This window comes from Poecilia mexicana, unplaced genomic scaffold, assembly GCF_051168715.1.
Source record: "Poecilia mexicana isolate PSO_F unplaced genomic scaffold, ASM5116871v1 scaffold_2, whole genome shotgun sequence".
NCBI lineage: Eukaryota > Metazoa > Chordata > Actinopteri > Cyprinodontiformes > Poeciliidae > Poecilia > Poecilia mexicana.
The window spans coordinates 52,571,278-52,589,816 of NW_028263371.1; the positions used below are offsets into that span (position 1 = coordinate 52,571,278).

Consider the following 18,539-nt stretch of genomic DNA (forward strand, 5'->3'; position numbering starts at 1 on the left):
GTTTCCAGGTCAAAGGTCAGTCTGATGGCCTTTCTGCTGCATGTTCTCCTGATGTTGGTGATGAAATGAAGAGTCTGTTTCAGTTTTCCTGTTTTCTTCTGGCTGCTGCAGAGAAATGGAGATGAAGGATCATCAGTCAGACTGAACTGCTGCAGCCTGTTCAGAGCTGAGATGAGATTCAGTCTCACATGATGGAGAATTATCACCTGGAGGCTCTTTAAATGTGTTTCATCACATTAATGTGTCTCATCTGGCTGTTTGTATCAGAATCTGAGCTGATGACCAGAACCAGATCAGAGCTGGTCACTGATCAGAGTGAGATCAGCAGCTGAAGCTGTTTACAGTCAGACATCATGAATCAACCAGCAGCTTCATCACCTGATGGTTTCCTCCTGATCTCAGACTCTGATCTGCTCTCTGGGAATCAAACGTGTCGTTTCTGTGTGAATCTCTGAGGCTGAATGTGGAACCAGAATCTGAGTCTCTCAGCTGTGAAGGATGTTTGTGAAACGGTCGACTGACAGGAAGGAATCTGCTCTGATTAAAATCTGCAGCATGATGGGAAGTTTTCAGGACAGAAAAGCTTCAGATGAACCTGAGGATGAACTCAGTGCAGCTGATGGAGGTTTTGATCTTTAGTCAAGTTGATCATCATTAACTGTTTAACTGGTCAGTCCAGGAGAGAAGAGCTTGAAGAAATTAAAGGTCCTGCAACTTACAATTATTTTAGAAATTGATAATATGACTAATGAGAGATATTTTTTTTTAAAAAAAAGGTACATTTTGCAGATTTTTATTTTAATCACATAAGCCTTTTTTATGCAATATTAGAAATACATTAGTAGATGCAAACAAATAATTCAGTTCTTTTGGAAAAAAAGAGGGTTTAAAATGCAATAACATTCCTTTAGTGAAACTGCTGGTTTATAGCAAAGGAAGCATCTGCAGCTAAAATAACACTTTTAACATAAACATGTGAGAATAATTTTTGCTTGACTGGACATAAATACAGTGCACAGCTGAAATGTTGACTATTTTAATTATCGGACAGCAAAATGTGTTTCATTAGTTATTTGTTTTTGTATTTAATCCAGTTGAAGCTAAAACTGCCACTTGAAGAGTTATGGGTTATTTTAAATACAAACACATTTATTTTTGGAAATTTTGCCCTAATTGCTGCTCTTAATGTGATGTTCTTTTAGAAAATGTTTTTCTTTTGTCTGTAAGCTTCTGTTAATAATTCTTCATTTTCTAAATTTATTGTAGATTATTTAAATAATTGATTAATAATGATTAATCTGATTAATCATTTCAGCCCTAAAGAAAATCCATCTAAGTTGTTCAATGTCATTTTTCTATTTTTCATTCATAATTTCTTCCTGAAGCTCTTCAGATTCTCTTCACACCAAATTATGATTGTGTTATCATTTTTAAACCTATACAGCATTCTCTCCAGGTAGATGCTGTTTACTTCACATTTTAAATGATAAAAACAGAAATTGTTTTGAACAAGCTCATATTTTCTGTACCAAGATTCAGATTATTATCAATGACAAGAATATTTTCTCCTAATTGAGTTTCTTATTCTTCATGTCCTTTCAGTTCAGAAATTAAATGTTGTGTAACCTGGATTAAAAATGGATGGATGGATTTCTGCACAGTGTATTAACGGGACTCTTGTGTCACAACATCTGATTATCAAAGAATTTTGTGTAATTTGTGGTTTGAGAGCGGCCTCTGGTGGCAACAAGCTGGAACTACTTTTCTCTACTGGGTAGAAAATGTATCAGAAAAATCATCCACAGCTCCCATCTTTCCCTTCCTTCATTTATTTTCTGACTCAAATTTGTTTAGTTTTTAAATAAATAAAATTAGATCACCATAAAAAAAAACCATGTTGCACACATTTAATAGTGTGACGCTGATGTAGGAGCCGTTTATTTGGGAAACATGGATCAAATGTTTAAGGCATAACTGACAAAGCCTCTTTAAAAATAAAAACTCATTTGCATCCTTCCTGTGTTGTGCAGTCAGTAACTGCACAGAGGAATTTATTCAGTTATTGTCTTAATTCATAATGTCAGAGCGTCCAGCCTTATTGGCAGGAAAAGAGACCTGGTCGGTGTTTCAGGCTGAATAATGATTATTAGTTCTAGTTTGATTAACTTTCACTAATTATTGATCTAGAATATAAGAACAATATCAGTTTATTACAAATCAAACATTTTTTGGTTTAATGCTTACATGAATTATTTCCAGTTGTGTTTCTTATGCTGTGAATTTGTTTTTACTGAACAGAATGTTATTCTATGTTTGTGTTCATTTCCATGTTTTGATTTTTCCTGTCACTCTGCTGCTGGTGTAGTTGAGTTTATCAGTAATTTTATTCTATTCTGGAAAGTTTGAATATTACTGAAGATCAGTGAAAATATTATTTTAAGTAGGTTTCTGTAAAGTGTGCTAATATCTTTGCTCTCAACAAGAAGAGGAAGATGAGGCACCAGAACCAAAAAGATATTTGACCTGAAGGTCGTTGTCAAAGCAACCTGGACCAGAACCACAGGCTGATATTCATCATGGCTCCACGATGATCAATGAATCTTTATTAATGTCACTTTCTGAAACAAGAGACAAAAATTTCACTTTTTCATTCAATTTCCATGTTTTGAGATGTACTTGAATATAGTGACATTTGAGGTTAAATATATAGAATAAATACTTTTTAATAATCATTTATCAGAGTTGAATATATTACTAACTTTTTCCTCATATTTTGAAGAATAAATGCCAGGACATTAACAGCTGCAGTGTGAAAACATATTATTGTTTTCAGACTGATTCTCCCCAACCACACACTGAGTAAAAACAGGATCAACTTATTTCTGCAGTGAGTCTTTAAATATCAGGGAAAGGTAAACTTTGATTAATCAGAGCTGATTTTTTAGAGTAAATTATGTGTAAAACTGCTTCTTATTAACAATAATTACCTGAACTCCTCTTTTGATGTACAGTCTGTATTTTCTACAGCTGTGCATCAAAGCAACAAAATCATCCAGTTAACAAAACGAGTTTTTCTAATTTTAAACAAATCTTAGTCTAGAAATGTTCTTTGATCACATCTAATAAATACTTTTTGAAGACGGTTTCAGGAAGATCCTGTAGAGTTGATCTCAGGTCAGGGTTTGGTAAACATCTGTGTGTGTGTGTGTGTGTGTGTGTGTGCGCGTGTGTGTGTGTGTGTGTGTGTGTGTGTGTGTGTGTGTGTGTGTGTGTGTGTGTGTGCGTGTGTGTGTGTGTGTGTGTGTGTGTGTGTGTGTGTGTGTTGGACCTGCTGATCCGGTTTCTGACATTTTTTTATTTTCATTTCCAGAGAACTTATTATGAATCAAACCAGAAACTCACCTGAGGGCAAAAATGTGTTTTATAGAAACCAGAGTCATCAAATTGATCTTTGTCTCCTAAACTTCAACTGATTTATCTGTTAACATGATATTATTTTATATTCAGTGGATTTAATGTTAAATGTCCAATAAATATTCTATTTATTTGTTTCTATGCTGATAATTTATACGTAGTTTGTTCATTATTGTTTGTCTTTAAGGTCTTAATTCATTTTGTTTTACTTATTTCTTGTCTTCTGTTCTGTAGATTCTGGTTAGACTCTCTTTAGTTTTTCTCTCAGTGTTTAAGCTCCTTGGTTTCTGTTGTTCAGTTCTGGTTTCTTCCATCCTGATCGTCTCAGCTCCATGTCCTGTTCTTATGTCATCGTTATAAGTTTCTGTGTTTTCATTATTATTACCTTTCAATTACATCTGGTTCTCCTACAAGCCTCTCATTATAACATATCATTTTTTCTGTTAAAAGAGTGGATCCATATTGCAACTAAAAGAAATTTACTTTAGTTCAGTTCAAATCAGTAAATCAATGGAGCACCAACATCTGTGTTGCCATAGATTTTCACTAGTTGATCTCACCATCATTTAATCTGTAATTCTTGTCCAGACTTGGTTTGTTTACGTACCAGCTGATCTGATCCAACCCGGAACAATGAAAACTGGTTTTTCTGGGAGATCTTAGATCAACAGCAGAGTGAACTTTCAGTTTCTCCAGAGAAACTATTTCAGAGAGTTATAAAGAAATAATTTAGCAAAGACTTGGTGTTTTATATCGAGGAAGATGGAGCTTTTTGCTGTGTTTTTGTTCCTGCTATACGGTAAGATATTTTTCCTCTCTCCAAGCTGAAGTTTATTCAGCTGATCTTTATTTTTTTTACCTTCTTCACGGTCAGTAAAATAATTACCAGGTACAACTAAGGCCACAGCAATGTTTTAAAATGTAGGTCCTTGCTCTTTCTCATAAAAAAACCTTGTGATTCTGTCAAGTTTATTGTGAAGTCATTTTCAGAATCAGCAGAAAATATGGCAACTAAAGAGTCTCTTTACGGTAAATACATCATCCAGAGACATACAGCATCACTGTAGCATCATGTCCTTGCAGAAGCTTAATAACAAATAGTGTCAAAGTAAAATTTAAATCTCTACTGTAACAAGTTCTGGCACGGCTGATTGACAGTAGATTACAAACTGCCTCCCTGTGAGTTTAAACTACACTTTTAGAAATGGCTGTAAATTTACGGTGGAATTCCAGCAGTAACATACTGTTATTCCAAAATGCGGTAGGAAATTGTCAATTTGATGTCTTCTTCTGTTGTCACAATCAAGACTGATGACTGGCAGTAAACTACCGTAAAATAATTGTACAATATAGTTTTTTCCCCAGGAAAGACATTTTACTTGTATTTGCATCTTAGAGAACCAGCATTTAAAGACAATATTAAACAGAAAGAAAAAAAAACATTCTATCGGTGATAACAGCCGCTTGTCGCTAATAGAACCTTATTTTTTAACCTTTTTTTAAAAACCTTTATTTATAATTTATCTGCTAATTTGAACAGGATATTAAGAATTTATTAAAAATACAAAAGCCAAACGTATCCGTCATAAGATTTTAATTAGGTATTTAAAAACAACTCACTAAAATCTAAAACCGGAGGGGTTTTATTGTGCTTGTTGTTAGCTTGATTTAAAAGCCTTAAAAAAACAAAACAAAACAAAAAAACTATCTTTGAGTATGATATCAATGATTTACACCAAATAAATTTAAGAAAAATTAAGATGTGTTTTCGTTTGTGATTGTAAACCTTTTAATATGTTTGATTGAAATAAAAATAAGGACGGATCCCACAAAAACCCAAGAAGAAGAATAAGCTGACGTCATCCTATGCGACACTTACACTCGGTGAGTATAAATCTGCATCTGTCAAAATGTTTTTGTACTCTAAAACCAAAAATAACTACAAAGTGTTACGTTATAAAATTACTGATGATAGTTTTAGGACTTAGTGGCAGTAGGACTGTGATGCGAATGGTTGAAGACACGTTTGTAACATTTTTTTTGCCGGAAAATATACGGTGGACGCTAGCTAAATTAGCCTCTTGGAGGCTAATTGTACCTGTACACTGTACCTGTGCTTAATACGTTTAATTAGCAATGATAGAGTCACATAATAATGTTTATAGTCATGGTTGTTGTTGCCACTTTGTAATATTGGAGGGTTGCTAAAAACATCAGTGCCCCTAGGCTGTGATGATCTTTAAAGTTCTGAACCCTGTCTGAATACACTGATTGCAGCTGTAGGTCATTTACTTGAATTAAAAATGAACTTGCGTCAGTACAGGCACATTTCTTTTCTCCTGTCTGTTATTTATTGCTGTTGCAAGCCAGATGAAGAGAAGTAAAGAGCTGAGAACCTGATCTTTGAACAGACAGAGACCATAGCTGAGGAGCATCCAATGATGATACCAGAGAACCAGGAAGAGACTGTGATAGTGCTTGATTTGGTTCCTGTTTCTCATCCTGTTGTCCCATCCTCTCAGTCTTTTCAGAAGAAGAAAAGACCCAGAAGCATCTCTCCAACTGCCTCTCCTCCCGCTCCGTCATCTCTCCTTCCCCCACCCCCGCCCGTAGATCAGCCACATCTGCATTCATGTCACCTGCTGACCATGCCGTCTCCTTAAGTCAGGGTAGACTATAAGAAGAGAAAGCGTAAGTTTTGTTTTCTTTACATTCATGCATCCAACATGTCAACCTCTTTAGCACGATTCGTACCTGTGGAGATCCCAGTTAGAATTTGATTGTCCATCAGAATGTTTGAGGATCAAACCAGGACAGGAAGTCACTGTGGTCATGCTCAATGGTTGTACTTTCTAAAACGTTCCATGTTTGTCTTGTTAGTCAACCAATTTTTTTCCAAGAAGTCTTAGTGATATTGTAGATTGAAATTTGGCAGATGTGACCAAAAAAGATATTGGTTGGAATCTAGTTTTTCCCTGAGTAAATGAAAGCACACCCTTCTTTGTGCAAATTATGCTTATTTGAATGAATAACAATTCTTTGAATGACTCAAAACCATAATATAAAAAACTATATTATCAAAATTTAAATGACTGTCAACTTTGGCTGTGTGAGTACTTTGACATACATATCCCAGAAGGGCCGTCTGACTCTATTCTTGAGTGGTTATGCTATTCAACATTTTGGTGTAACTGGTTAAACACTTGAATCAAATGGCTGAGGTGCCACCTCATTCATTCTGCATTCAGATCATATGAAGTCCTGGTAACATCAACATTAATTGAGTGAGATGTTTTGTCCCAGAGAAACACCTAAAACTTGAAAGACACCTAACCTATTCTTGATGCCTGGTATTTGGACACCTATGTCCTATTTTATGTTTTCTTTTTCTATCTCTCATTTTAAATCACAGTTAAGATCTCGGCTGACAGCTTCCTGAAATGATTTTTGAGCGGGAAGCCATAATATGAGTTGGATAAGATGTTAAGGAAGGATCCCTTCAAGTGTCAAGCTTGTACCCCAGATGTGCTTTCAGTTTCAGTGGATGGAAACTGCAAGTATTACCATTTAAAGAATGCAGCAAGGTATTGTAAAATGTGTAAAATATAACAATTCTTTGTATATGTTAGTGATGTTCACTACCTTTGGACTGTAACACCTCATGAAGTGTATTTTATTGCTTTGTTTTCAGATTGGAGGAACAGGCTATATTTCAGGACCTTTTCATTGCCAAGGATGAAAACGTAGGAACATTTGTGGACTGTATACACTAATCAACCAAAAATGTAAGACTGCAGATTGTAAATGTATAATAACAGTAACCTTTTAGCCTGTAATAACAGCTTGCCTGACTGAATTGTATGCATTCTGGATTTTGTGGTGGGCAGCCAGGGAGATCTCTCACAGATCCAGCAGCAAACTGGATGAGGAGGCTTGGAGCTAGCGTTGTGTAGACATGGAGTGCTGCTTAGTGCTGTTCGAGATAGTATGAGATATTTGCATAAGCTTTGTTCTTTCATCAAAGGCTGGCCAACAGACAATCACTTTTTTCCATGGATGTAACATGTAAGTACTGGCCATATCTTGACAACTAACAAAAAGCTGTCCTGAGCTCCAACACCTGCTTAAAATGAAGCCATTTCTCTCAATTTTCCATGGCAAAGCCCATGAATGTAAGGTAAGGAACACTGACCAGGCATTGTATAACCTTGCTGGTACATACTGCATAAACATCTTTGACACAGTTGATGATGTTTGTGCAGATACAGATGGACAAAGCTTGTGCCAAGGCTCATCGCAAGATCAGAAAGGAGAAAACATCTTAGCTTTAGAAGATGTTGGTCACTTGAAGACTGATACAGACACAGAAGTTCTGTCTTTGGAAGAGATCCTGTCCGGTGACACAACATTGCCATGGCAACAATCACACAGTGGTAAGTAAACATACACTAATATGTTTTATACTGTCATCATACCTGACAGATAATGTGACTAGATACTCCAGGTGTTGACCTCAACTTACAAATTTAAACTTTTAATGAGTTGATTTGTCCTTTTCATAAATGCATTTCAGACTCTCAGTCTTCACACAAGAACAAGGGCAATCGATGACATCATGATAGTAAAGAGACTGGAAGAGGAAAAGAGGATCTTTGTTGATGGACCATCGTTGGAAATCTCTGTCATCCTATGAAGACACTCTAAAGGAGTTTCCCACCTGTTATCAGGAGGTAAATTTAAAAGTAGGTTTTTAAGTAACGCATAATCATACCGAAAGTAAAAGCATCTAAATTTTGGATTTTTATTCATGTTCAACTTTAAAGGTTTGTCCTGTGACCTAACTGACGAAGGACCAAGAGGTCTCCAGAGCATCATCCTCAGAGAGCTGCAGCACCAACAGATGAAGCTGCAGGCAACAGAGTATTATCTACAGCTGGGGAGCCCAAAGTGGGTCCTGGAGGCCCGGCATCCTGCATGTTTTAGTTCTCTCCCTGGTTTAACACACCTGCATCAAATGATGGCTCGTTAGATGGCCTAAGAAGAACATTGACAAGCTGAAAAGGTTGTTTCTACCACCAGGGAGAGAATAAAACATGCAGGATGCCGGGCCACTAGGACCGACTTTGGACACCCCGATCTACAGACTTTGTCAGGAGCAGAGAGCGTTACCTTTGACGACGACTTCAGTAGTGACTGATAATATTCATATATATATAGTTTGCTCATAAGTCACATAGAGACACCTTACAATTTGTTCTTGTGCTTTCATGTTTCCAAATGGGCAGTGTTTTATCTTGTTGATTCTTTTTTTTAAAATAGTTAATTTGTTTGTGCCTTTGTATTTTCTAGAAGGGCTTATTAGAGCTGTAATTACTTCCACATGCATGTCATTGAGTGTGTTTCTTTTTCACTTATGTTTCTGCACATCTAGTGTATTTTCTAGGTAATAAGAGAAATTGTAGTTAATTTAATAGTTTTACTATTTTTACTACAAGTGGAGTAATAACACTTGTGCTTATGTTGAGCAGTTAAATGGCTACAATGCTACGTTAAGCATATATATACATATACGTATATATATATACGTTTTTATCATGCTCTTCATCAATAACTTCACTTAAAGTTGCTGTGTTTAAAAATAAGTACTGCATTTGAAAGCAATTTTATTATAGCATTTTGCAAATACAGTCTTGATTGACAAAATCCATGACACAAAAAAGATAATATTAAAATAATAGCTTTTTGAGTTAAAAAAAAAAAACACACTTCCACTTAGTTATATTGACATCAAGTTGTGCTTATTTTGTTATGTATTTTTATAGACTTTACTTTGTACATCCACATCAACATTAAAAACACTCAAAAAGAAGTGTGTACAATACCATGTTTAAAGTTTTTAAGACTTTAGGTCATATTTACTGAACAAAATCTACAAACAATTCTGTTCTAAATTTCAAGACTTAATACAGGAACAATACCTGCCTGATGCAGTGACTCAATCAGCCTCACTTAGTCTTTAACAGAACTTGACAAAAATGTGTCAGTAAACAGCCCAACATAAGCTTACATATATTACAACCATAACATTCATTTCAGTGAATGGACGAAAACAATATTACACAGAGAACTTCGTAAAATGGTCAAACTGCAGTAAAAAAAAAAAGAAAAGAAATTAATACTTTGTAATACAAAAAAGAAAAGGCAACATCATGGAAGGACTTGTTCGCTGTCTGAAGGAAGTGGCACTTGGGGGACAGCAACATGAGAGGATTTACTTGCAGGTTCCCAGGTATCATCCCAGATTTTTCCGCTAGAAAACAATAAAATCAGGATGTGGATTTTTTGTGCTGTAAGATTCACAAATCTGTCTTTCTAAGATGTATACCTGACTTTAAGAGGAGGTGATGTAGCCACAATATTTTCTCTGCCTACATCCACCCAAATGCCAGCTAGTACTTACATATTGTTTTGTCCCAAATATACAATATTATCTTGACTTATTAAGTGTTAAATGATAAACTGACTGCAGTCATTTTTACCACTACACAAACAATGAAAATCTCTCATAGTGCTTCAGTTTCTTAGAAAAGTCTAAAAATCAAAACAGAAAAAAAGTGACAGTTTCAGATTAAATGTCCAGCTTATATTAATTATAAAAGGCAAAGTGTTAAATAATAAGTGTTGAATCACCTTTAAAGAGTCCAAACATCAAAATCAGCATTCCTTTGCTGATAAACGGCCTAATTACGATATTTGGAGTTCTATTTCTATATTTCTGTGCAAATGCTGACTTTTTGTATGAATTTGTTTCACCCAAAGATGTTGCAACTTATGTGGTATAAGTATTACTGATTCATGTTGTAATGCCCGTTTTTGTCCTCATAAAAAAATAAAGACAAATATAAAGAAAGAAAAGGAGTCTGGTAGGCCAGTAATTAAAGCCACAAAGTTTATAAGTAAACAACTGTGCTTATTTTTTGCAGACCACTGCCTCCCTTATCACCCCTCCCCCCATCTACTCATCTGTACCTTGGCATGTTTGACTGGGGTGGGGATGTACTGTCACAGGGTGGATTAGTTAAACTTTTAGACTTACCGCATTATTTCTACGCCCAGGGATTGATTTTGGGTACTACATTTCCACCAACCTAAATAACAAGAAAAGGAAAAAAAACTATTTTAAAACAAAATAAGAAATGAAGTCAAAGCGTGTACACTTGAAAATTGAAAACTAGTGTGGTGACTGTCATATTTTATAATCCTTCTAAACTTTACTCTTCTTTACATGGATTAACACATTTTCTCAAATTAGTTTAACATTAACTTAAACCACTTTACAATGGCCACAGAAATGGAAACTAAGCCCAAAACAAGTTGCCTTTCCTTGTAAACGGTCTATATAGGTTTTCTGTTTCTGTGAGAATTTTGACATTTTAGGGCTGGACTCCTTAAGTCGTGAGTTCAGTTTTCTTCTGGGTTCGATTCTTGGCCCGAGGTCTTTCTGCATGGAGTTTGCATGTTCTCCCTCTGCATGGTGGGTTCTTTCCGGGTTCTCCGGCTTCCTCCCACAGTCCAGAAACATGACTGTCAGGTTAATTGGTTTCTCTAAATTCTCCCTAGGTGTGTGTGTGTGTGTGTGTGTGTGTGTGTGTGTGTGTGTGTGTGTGTGTGCATGGTTGTGTGTTCTGTTTCTGTGTTGCCCTGCGACAGACTGGCAACCTGTCCTGGGTGTACCCTTACGCCACCCTGACTTAAGGAGACGGCATGGTCTGCAGGTGACATGAATGCAGATGTGGCTGATCTACGGGCGGTGTCGCGGCCTTCTAGTTTCCAAAAAACAATACTCCAACAAAGGCCGTGGGTGTTGACAGGTGGTTTCTGATTAGAACGCACTTCCAACTTAATTTGTTTGAAAAAATATATTCTTTATTTCTTGTAAAAATAGCGACAAAATAATTACCAAAAAATGTCCTACAACTTAGTCAAAAATGAAGGTAAAAGTGGTCAAAAAATCATTTACAAAACCTCCCATTCACACACCAAACATTTGCCAAAACCATCCCTCCACTCAGGACCCGGTGTGTTTTAATTACTTAAATTAATGGGAGGGTCTAACCAATTACCAACATAATCAATTCAAACATACAAATTAACTACAGATTTTGGATCTAAACTAACTTAAATAAATTCTAAACTTCCCAAAATGAAAGACTAAATTAGTAGAAATTATAAGTTTCAAACATTACATAAATGGCCACCACATCCCGGCCCCTAATTCATGTACAAGAATTATAATATCTGCATACGAGGCCATTACCAAATACAAGATCAATATTAACATTAGCAGATTTTTAGCTCTTCAATGTTTCTGTATCAATGACAAAATTCACTTAAACATCAATTTATGCAGTAGTCCACAATGTTTTTTTTTTTTTTTTTTTTTTTTTTATCCATTTGTTTTAGAAAAAATGAAAAAGCAAAACAGTCAATGTGTTCCATGACTTCCAAGTTAGTCTTGTCCATGTGCATGGTCTGTGTATGTATAAAAAGGTGTATGTAGCAGAATGTGATGTTCAGCATGTCAGTAAATGAGCATCAGTGTAAATGTAGAGCCAGAGGTTCCAGAACTTAGCTCAGTTGGAGACAAACATTTATTGTTGTCTCTATACAGCCTCCAGCAGGAGACATATCTTGTTGATAGGCTTCTCCAGCTCATTTGTTCTTGTCTTGACTCGAACACGTCGAACTAATCCACTTGCATCTGCCATGGTTTCTGTGATGCGTCCAATAGGCCAAGAATTTCTCGGTGCAGCCTCGTCGACAACAAGCACCACATCATCAATGGCAAAGTTTCTGTGAGTCTTGTTCCATTTCCGTCGCTCTTGCAACAAAGGAAGATATTCTTTCACCCACCGTTTCCAGAACAGGTCCACAATGTACTGGGCTTGCCTCCAACGTCTCCGAATGTACAGGTCCTCTTTCTTGAACAAACCTGGCGGTAGCACAGGCTTACCCTTTAACTGGAGCAAATGATTTGGAGTAAGAGCCTCCAAATCATTGGAATCTTCAGAAGAAGGTGTAATCGGGCGATCATTTAATATAGCCTCCACTTCACAAAAAACTGTGAGCAAGCCTTCATCATCTAGTACCTGATGGTTTGTGATGGAGCACAGCACTCTTTTTATTTCCTGCACCAGGCGCTCCCATACACCACCATGATGGGCTCCATAAGGAGGGTTGAAAGACCACTTTATGCCATCTTGTGCTAAGCATTTTTGGATTTTGCTTTGTTCTAGCTCCAACACGGCTTGCTTTAACTCACGATTTGAGCTGACAAAGTTGGTTCCGTTGTCCGACCTCATTTCCTTTACTTGTCCTCTGCGGCAGATGAATCTCCTGATGGCGTTTATGCAGGAATCTGTGTCAAGAGAATGTGCCACCTCCAGGTGAACTGCACGACATGTTAGACATGTGAAGAGAACTCCATATCTTTTAACAATAGTTCTCCCTCTCTTCACTGCTATTGGTCCAAAGTAATCAACACCAACATAAGTAAATGGTGGAAGATCAGTTAAGAGTCTGTCAGTAGGAAGATCTGACATTTTTTGCTCACCTGGCTTTCGTCGTTGTCTTTGACACATCATACAGTCTCTGATTATCTTTCTAGCTGCTGAATTAGCATGTGGGATCCAGTACTGTCGTCGAAGAGTAGAAAGCATGTGATTTCTTCCTCTGTGTCCAACCTTTTCATGGATATGTTGAAGAATGAGCTTTGAAACATGGCTTTCTTTAGGCAATATTACAGGATGTTTTGTTTCTTCAGGTAATGCCGCTTTGCTCAGTCTGCCACCTACTCTCAACACACCATCAGTAACAACAGGATCAAGCTTGTACAGATGACTTGACTTCTTCACTGCACCAGAGCTCAGGGCAGCTATTTCATCACCAAAATGTTTTCTTTGCACAAAGCTCACTATGGCTTCCTCGGCCTTGAAGAGATCATCAGTTGTAAGATGAACATCCATTTTGTTGTCCTGATCATTATACATTTTATTTCCACAGTGTCTAGTTAGCAACTTCTTTGTTTGCATCTTTTCTTTTAGTTTCAGGATCCATGCTACACTTCTTTTTAGCTTTGTCCAACTGGAAAAGTACATTAACAGCTTAGTAGTGGGACACACTTTTTCCAACAAAGCTACGCATGTCAGGATCTGATCTTTAACCTCTGGATCAGTTTCCAAATGGACAGGTCTTTCTTTGATCACTGTTGGCCATTGAATCTCAGGTTTTACGAGAAATTCTGGTCCACTGATCCAGGTGGAAGACTTTAAAAAAGGGCTAATCTTCATGCCTCGAGAGGCTGCATCAGCGGGATTTAACTTTGAGCTAATGTATCTCCATTGAGTAACCTTTGTAAGATCACGAATGATGGACACTCTATTAGCTACATATGTTTTAAACCGTGTTGTTGTGTTTGCAATGTACTGCAGGACGGTTGTGCTGTCACACCAGAAAACTGAGTCGCTCAGGTTGAGTTCAAGTTGAACTGACAGCATTTTGTCCAGACGCACAGCTAAAACTGCAGCCGCAAGTTCAAGTCGTGGTATGGTGACTTGTTTTAATGGTGCTACCCTTGCTTTGCCAATAACAAAGGAAACACACGCTTCCTGTTTGTCATTAGATACCCTAAGATAAGACACAGCACCAAACCCAGTTTCACTGGCATCACAAAAATGATGCAGCTGTGCACTTTTTATCTCTCCAAATTTTTTGGGTGTGATGCATCTTCTGACACTAAAGTTGTCAAGAAGAACTAAATCTTCGACCCATTCTTTCCAAATTTGTGCCTTTTCTGGTGGAATTTTCTCATCCCAGCCAAACTTCAGTTTACATAAATGTTGAAGAATCTGTTTAGCAGGGAGAATAACTGGAGCTAAGAAACCCAAAGGGTCGTAAATAGAGCTGACAATGGACAGAATACCACGCCTTGTTAGTGGCTTGTGTTTGTTTACAATGCTAAAGGTGAAAACATCCTGTTCAACATCCCATTGCACCCCCAGGGCTCTTTCAGTGGGAAGCTGGTCCCGGCTAAGATCTAGCATCTTTACACCTGTTGCTCTATTTTCCTCCAGGATCTGAGAGAGGACAGAGCGCTCACTACACACCCATTTATTGAGCTTAAATCTCCCCTTGGCACACACCTCAGTGAAATGGCCTGCTCAACAGTCTGGACAGACCTGAGACAGTCATCTACATAAAAACTGTGTCTGATTGTATTAATAATCTCTTCTGGGTACAGATGTTCGTTGTCATCAGCAGTCTTTAAAAGTGCATATGTGGCACAACTAGGGGAAGAGACTGCACCAAAAATATGGACCAACATTCTATGCTCAACAAGCTCTTTTGTGATGTCACCGTTGGGCCACCAGAGAAAACGTAGGTAATTTACATGTTCTTCAGCAACTCTGACTTGGTGGAACATCCCTTTAATGTCTGTCATAAGTGCTATTGGACCTTGCCGAAAACGAATGAGCACACCTAATAAGGTGCTAGTCAAATCTGGTCCCTGTAACAGCTCTTTGTTCAGTGATGTTCCAGCAAACGTTGCCGCACAATCATAGACGACCCGCAGTGTTTTCTTGCGGGGGTGGTAGACCCCATGATGAGGTACATACCACACCTTTCCTTCCTCATGTTCCACTTGATCTTGTGGAATGATTTCTGAATGTTCTTCCACACTGATGTTATGCATAAATTCTTTGTACTCTTCGAAAAATTGCTTATCCTTCTGAAATCGTTTTAACAGACATTGCGCCCTCTGCTGGGCCACCTGTTTGTTGTTGGGCATTTTTACTTCAGGATTACGAAAGGGTAACTTCAGGTAATAGTGACCGTCTTTAAGCACCGCTGACTTTGACATAATGTCCATGAACTGTTTGTCTTCTACAGACATTTCAGCATGCTCATTGAACTGGTGCTCTACAAAATCCTGGTTATACTGACTGACCAGCATTTCTTCCAAACTACTTATAGACACACGGTTCACCTGGATAGAACCAGCAACATGTCCATTTTCTTCACTACCCTGACTGAGCGGACCATTAACAACCCAACCAAGGCGTGTTAGCACAGCATAAGGCCCACTACCTTCACTGTTAATTATTTTCCAAGGTTCCAATGCTTTAGGAGCGTTTACACCAATGAGCAGCCCAATGCCAGCATCTATTGGCGTCAACTCAACACCTTTTAGATAAGACCATTTTCTTAAGTCTTCCTCTTTAGGGATATTTTCTTTAGTGACAGGAATGGATTGTTGAGTATATACGTCAGGCAACTTCAAGTACTCATTTTCTTTTAAAGCAGCTACTTCCAAACCAGATAGTCTATAGCTACTTACAGGCTTTTCCTGACCCATGGTTTGTAGCATGATTTCCACTCTCTTTCCAGACGCATTTAACTGCATCATCAAAGCCTCTGTACAAAATGTTGCAGAGCTGCCTGGATCTAGAAAGGCATAAGTCTCTACAATCTTTGTCCCCTTTTCCAACTTTACTTTTACTGGGACAACTGACAGAGCACATTCATTAGACCCGGCCCCAGTGTAGCTACCAACATTCAAAGATACAAGAGCACTTGAGACTGGTGACTCTTCACCCTTAGTCTTAACTGTTTGATGCTGCTGCTCTTCTGGTTCAATATGCAGAACCGTAGGGTGACTTTTATTACAGGTGAGGCATGTTAAACGCTGTGGACAGTTTTTACTTGTATGCCCCTTCTGTAAGCAGCCAAAGCATATACCTTTACTTTTAATGAATGTCACCTTTTCTTTGTTGGTTTTCCTCTTAAAGGAGTCACACTTTTCCATGCAATGACTTCCATGACAGAACAAGCATAGAGTTGTAGTCATCTTTACATCTTTATGACTAAACTGGACCTGTTTGTCATTGCTTTGTTTAGAAACTACAGCAACAGAAGTGACAAAACTGCTGCTTTTAGGTTTAAAAGGAACCTTTGATGGTTTTAAAGCCATCTTTTCTTTTGCATTTTGACTTTCTCCAAAAACAGGATCTAATGCAGCTTTTGTTTGTTTTTCCAAAAAATCAAGAAGATCTTTAAACTTTGCTCTACGATCGTATTTTTCTGCTATGTCAACCACAATAAGTCGCCATTTGTCACGAAGTCTAAAAGGCAACTTTGAAACAAGAATTCTCATATTGGTTGAGTTTTCAAGCTCATCAATAAAACCAGCTTCATCCATTGTGTTGAAACAACTTCTTAGAAATAATGTATAAGCTCTTAAAGCAGTGGCATCATCAGACTTTAAAACTGACCAATTCAGAGCTTTGTCTATAAATGCAGATGTTATTTTTGCTCTGTTACCAAAGTTCCACTCAAGCTGTTTTTTGGCTTCTACATAAGCAGTTTCTGGACTCATGTGCATACAACTTCTCACTAAAGTTTTTGGCTGACCTGAGGTAAACTGTTCTAAGTAATAAAGCCTGTCCTGCATGTTGTCTGTCTTAGTTTCTATTCCTTGCTCAAAAGCCTTAACCTGTTTGTCGCGAGAGGACCCAAATTTGGGTCCTCTGCGCTTGCCGCAACAAGATCGATTGAAAAAACATGCTATACATTTATCAATATAGGCATATTGCATATCCACAGATCGGGAAAAAGCTCTTCTAAATGATACAAACAATATTTTCTACATCAACAACACCCAGCCTGAACACGAAGTAGCTTGGTAAAACGAAACGTAATTAGATGCTAACGAGGCTAACGAGGCATACGCGGTAAAAAATGCAACAGTGAAAGAGCAACTATTCCCAAAGCCCACAAACTATCAATCAGAGTAAAGCCGAAGCTCTGCCGTTTCCAACAATACCAGAATCACCACGCTACGTGCAAAACTCACTGAACCAGCAGCTGAAGAAGAAAAAAAGAAATCGCTAATTTCACGAAGCGAAAAACATAAATTCAGTCCTACCTTTGCTGTTTCGTGGTCATAATCCTTATTAGACTAAATATTTCCACTTGGTTCGATAATCCATTTTCCCTAAATCCATCTCATACTGTTTTCGGCTCTGCCCAGAGCCTCTTCCGCCTCCTGGGCTTCCATATAAAAATGTAGAGGCGAACTCCGTCAATGCACGTCACATGCGTTTCCCGTCCTCTAATTGGTGAATGGCTTTAGTTTCCGTATTAATGTCAACGCCCTCGGATTCTATTGGCTCTGACGGTTCGAAAGACGTGTCAATCATCAAAATTGGCCAATGGGATCCCGAGAAACCGCCCCGCGTAAGTTTGCATATCTGTATTGAGAACTGCATGGTTTTACTTGCAGAGCGCAGAGCGCAGACTAGAGACTCCAGGAGGAAATTTTTTTTCAAAGGAACCCCCAAAAACAATTGTTATTAGATGTAATTACTTATCTATGACAAGTAATCATTTATTCTATAAGAATAAATAATTGAAACAGAACCTACAGAAAAAAAACTGAGAAAGTTCAAATGGCACAAATTGTGCCAAAATGGCTAATTTGGAAGGTCCGCCTAGATTTTTATCAAGTAGTACCTCTCTAAAACTCATGTGATTCACTTTCTTTCCATGAAACTTGGCACAGTAAAAGGTCAGATTGTGTACTGTTGTTTACTACATCCAAAACATGTAGTAAACATGCTTTGAAAGGAATCTTCATATATTGAACTGGGTTTTTTTTTGGCGGAAATAGATATTTTGCTTAATTTCTGCTGTGTATCATATTAATTCACTTTCCTCAGTAACAGGCAGGGTGGGTTTTAGAGCTGTAACATATTCTCTAGAGTCTTGCCTTTATTTTGATACCAAAACAATTAAAATAAACTCTGTAGTTCTTGAGATACATTCAATTCATTTTGGGCATGTATTTTCAACCATATTTCTCAAAAAGAGGCCTAGAGATGAAGAGGTTTTAAGAAAGGATCTAAAATGCAAAGGATCGCCACTAAAAACAGGGATTTCTACAGATGGCAGGAGTGACAGTCTTTGCTGTTTTACAAGCATCTCAGTGATTTCATTCTGCTTCTTCATGATCTCTGTTAAAGCACTACTATGAACATCAACCTGAGACATTTGTCTTGGGCTTTCCC

At 37.6% G+C, this 18,539-nt stretch overlaps 1 protein-coding gene and 1 long non-coding RNA gene across 4 annotated transcripts in view; both read left to right on the top strand.

The window, feature by feature from the left end:
• The first annotated feature begins 4,102 nt into the window (after positions 1-4,102).
• LOC148160929 (heat shock 70 kDa protein 12A-like) overlaps positions 4,103-18,539 on the top strand; it is a 71,784-nt gene continuing 57,347 nt past the window's right edge. The window contains exon 1 of the mRNA XM_088002876.1: positions 4,103-4,213. Within this exon, the coding sequence (XP_087859002.1) occupies positions 4,177-4,213 (37 nt within the window). The 5' untranslated portion in view covers positions 4,103-4,176. The remainder of the gene's footprint in view (positions 4,214-18,539) is intronic.
• LOC106920776 (uncharacterized) lies at positions 4,258-8,989 on the top strand. Of its 3 annotated transcripts, none has more exons than XR_015762021.1 (6): positions 4,258-5,298; positions 5,937-6,105; positions 6,827-6,998; positions 7,106-7,847; positions 7,988-8,144; positions 8,238-8,989. It is a non-coding gene; the product is annotated as an uncharacterized LOC106920776 (long non-coding RNA). The 3 variants fall into 3 exon arrangements; XR_015762020.1 differs by lacking the exon at positions 4,258-5,298 and having other exon boundaries at positions 5,318-6,105; positions 7,106-7,591; positions 7,677-7,847; XR_015762019.1 differs by lacking the exon at positions 4,258-5,298 and having other exon boundaries at positions 5,318-6,105.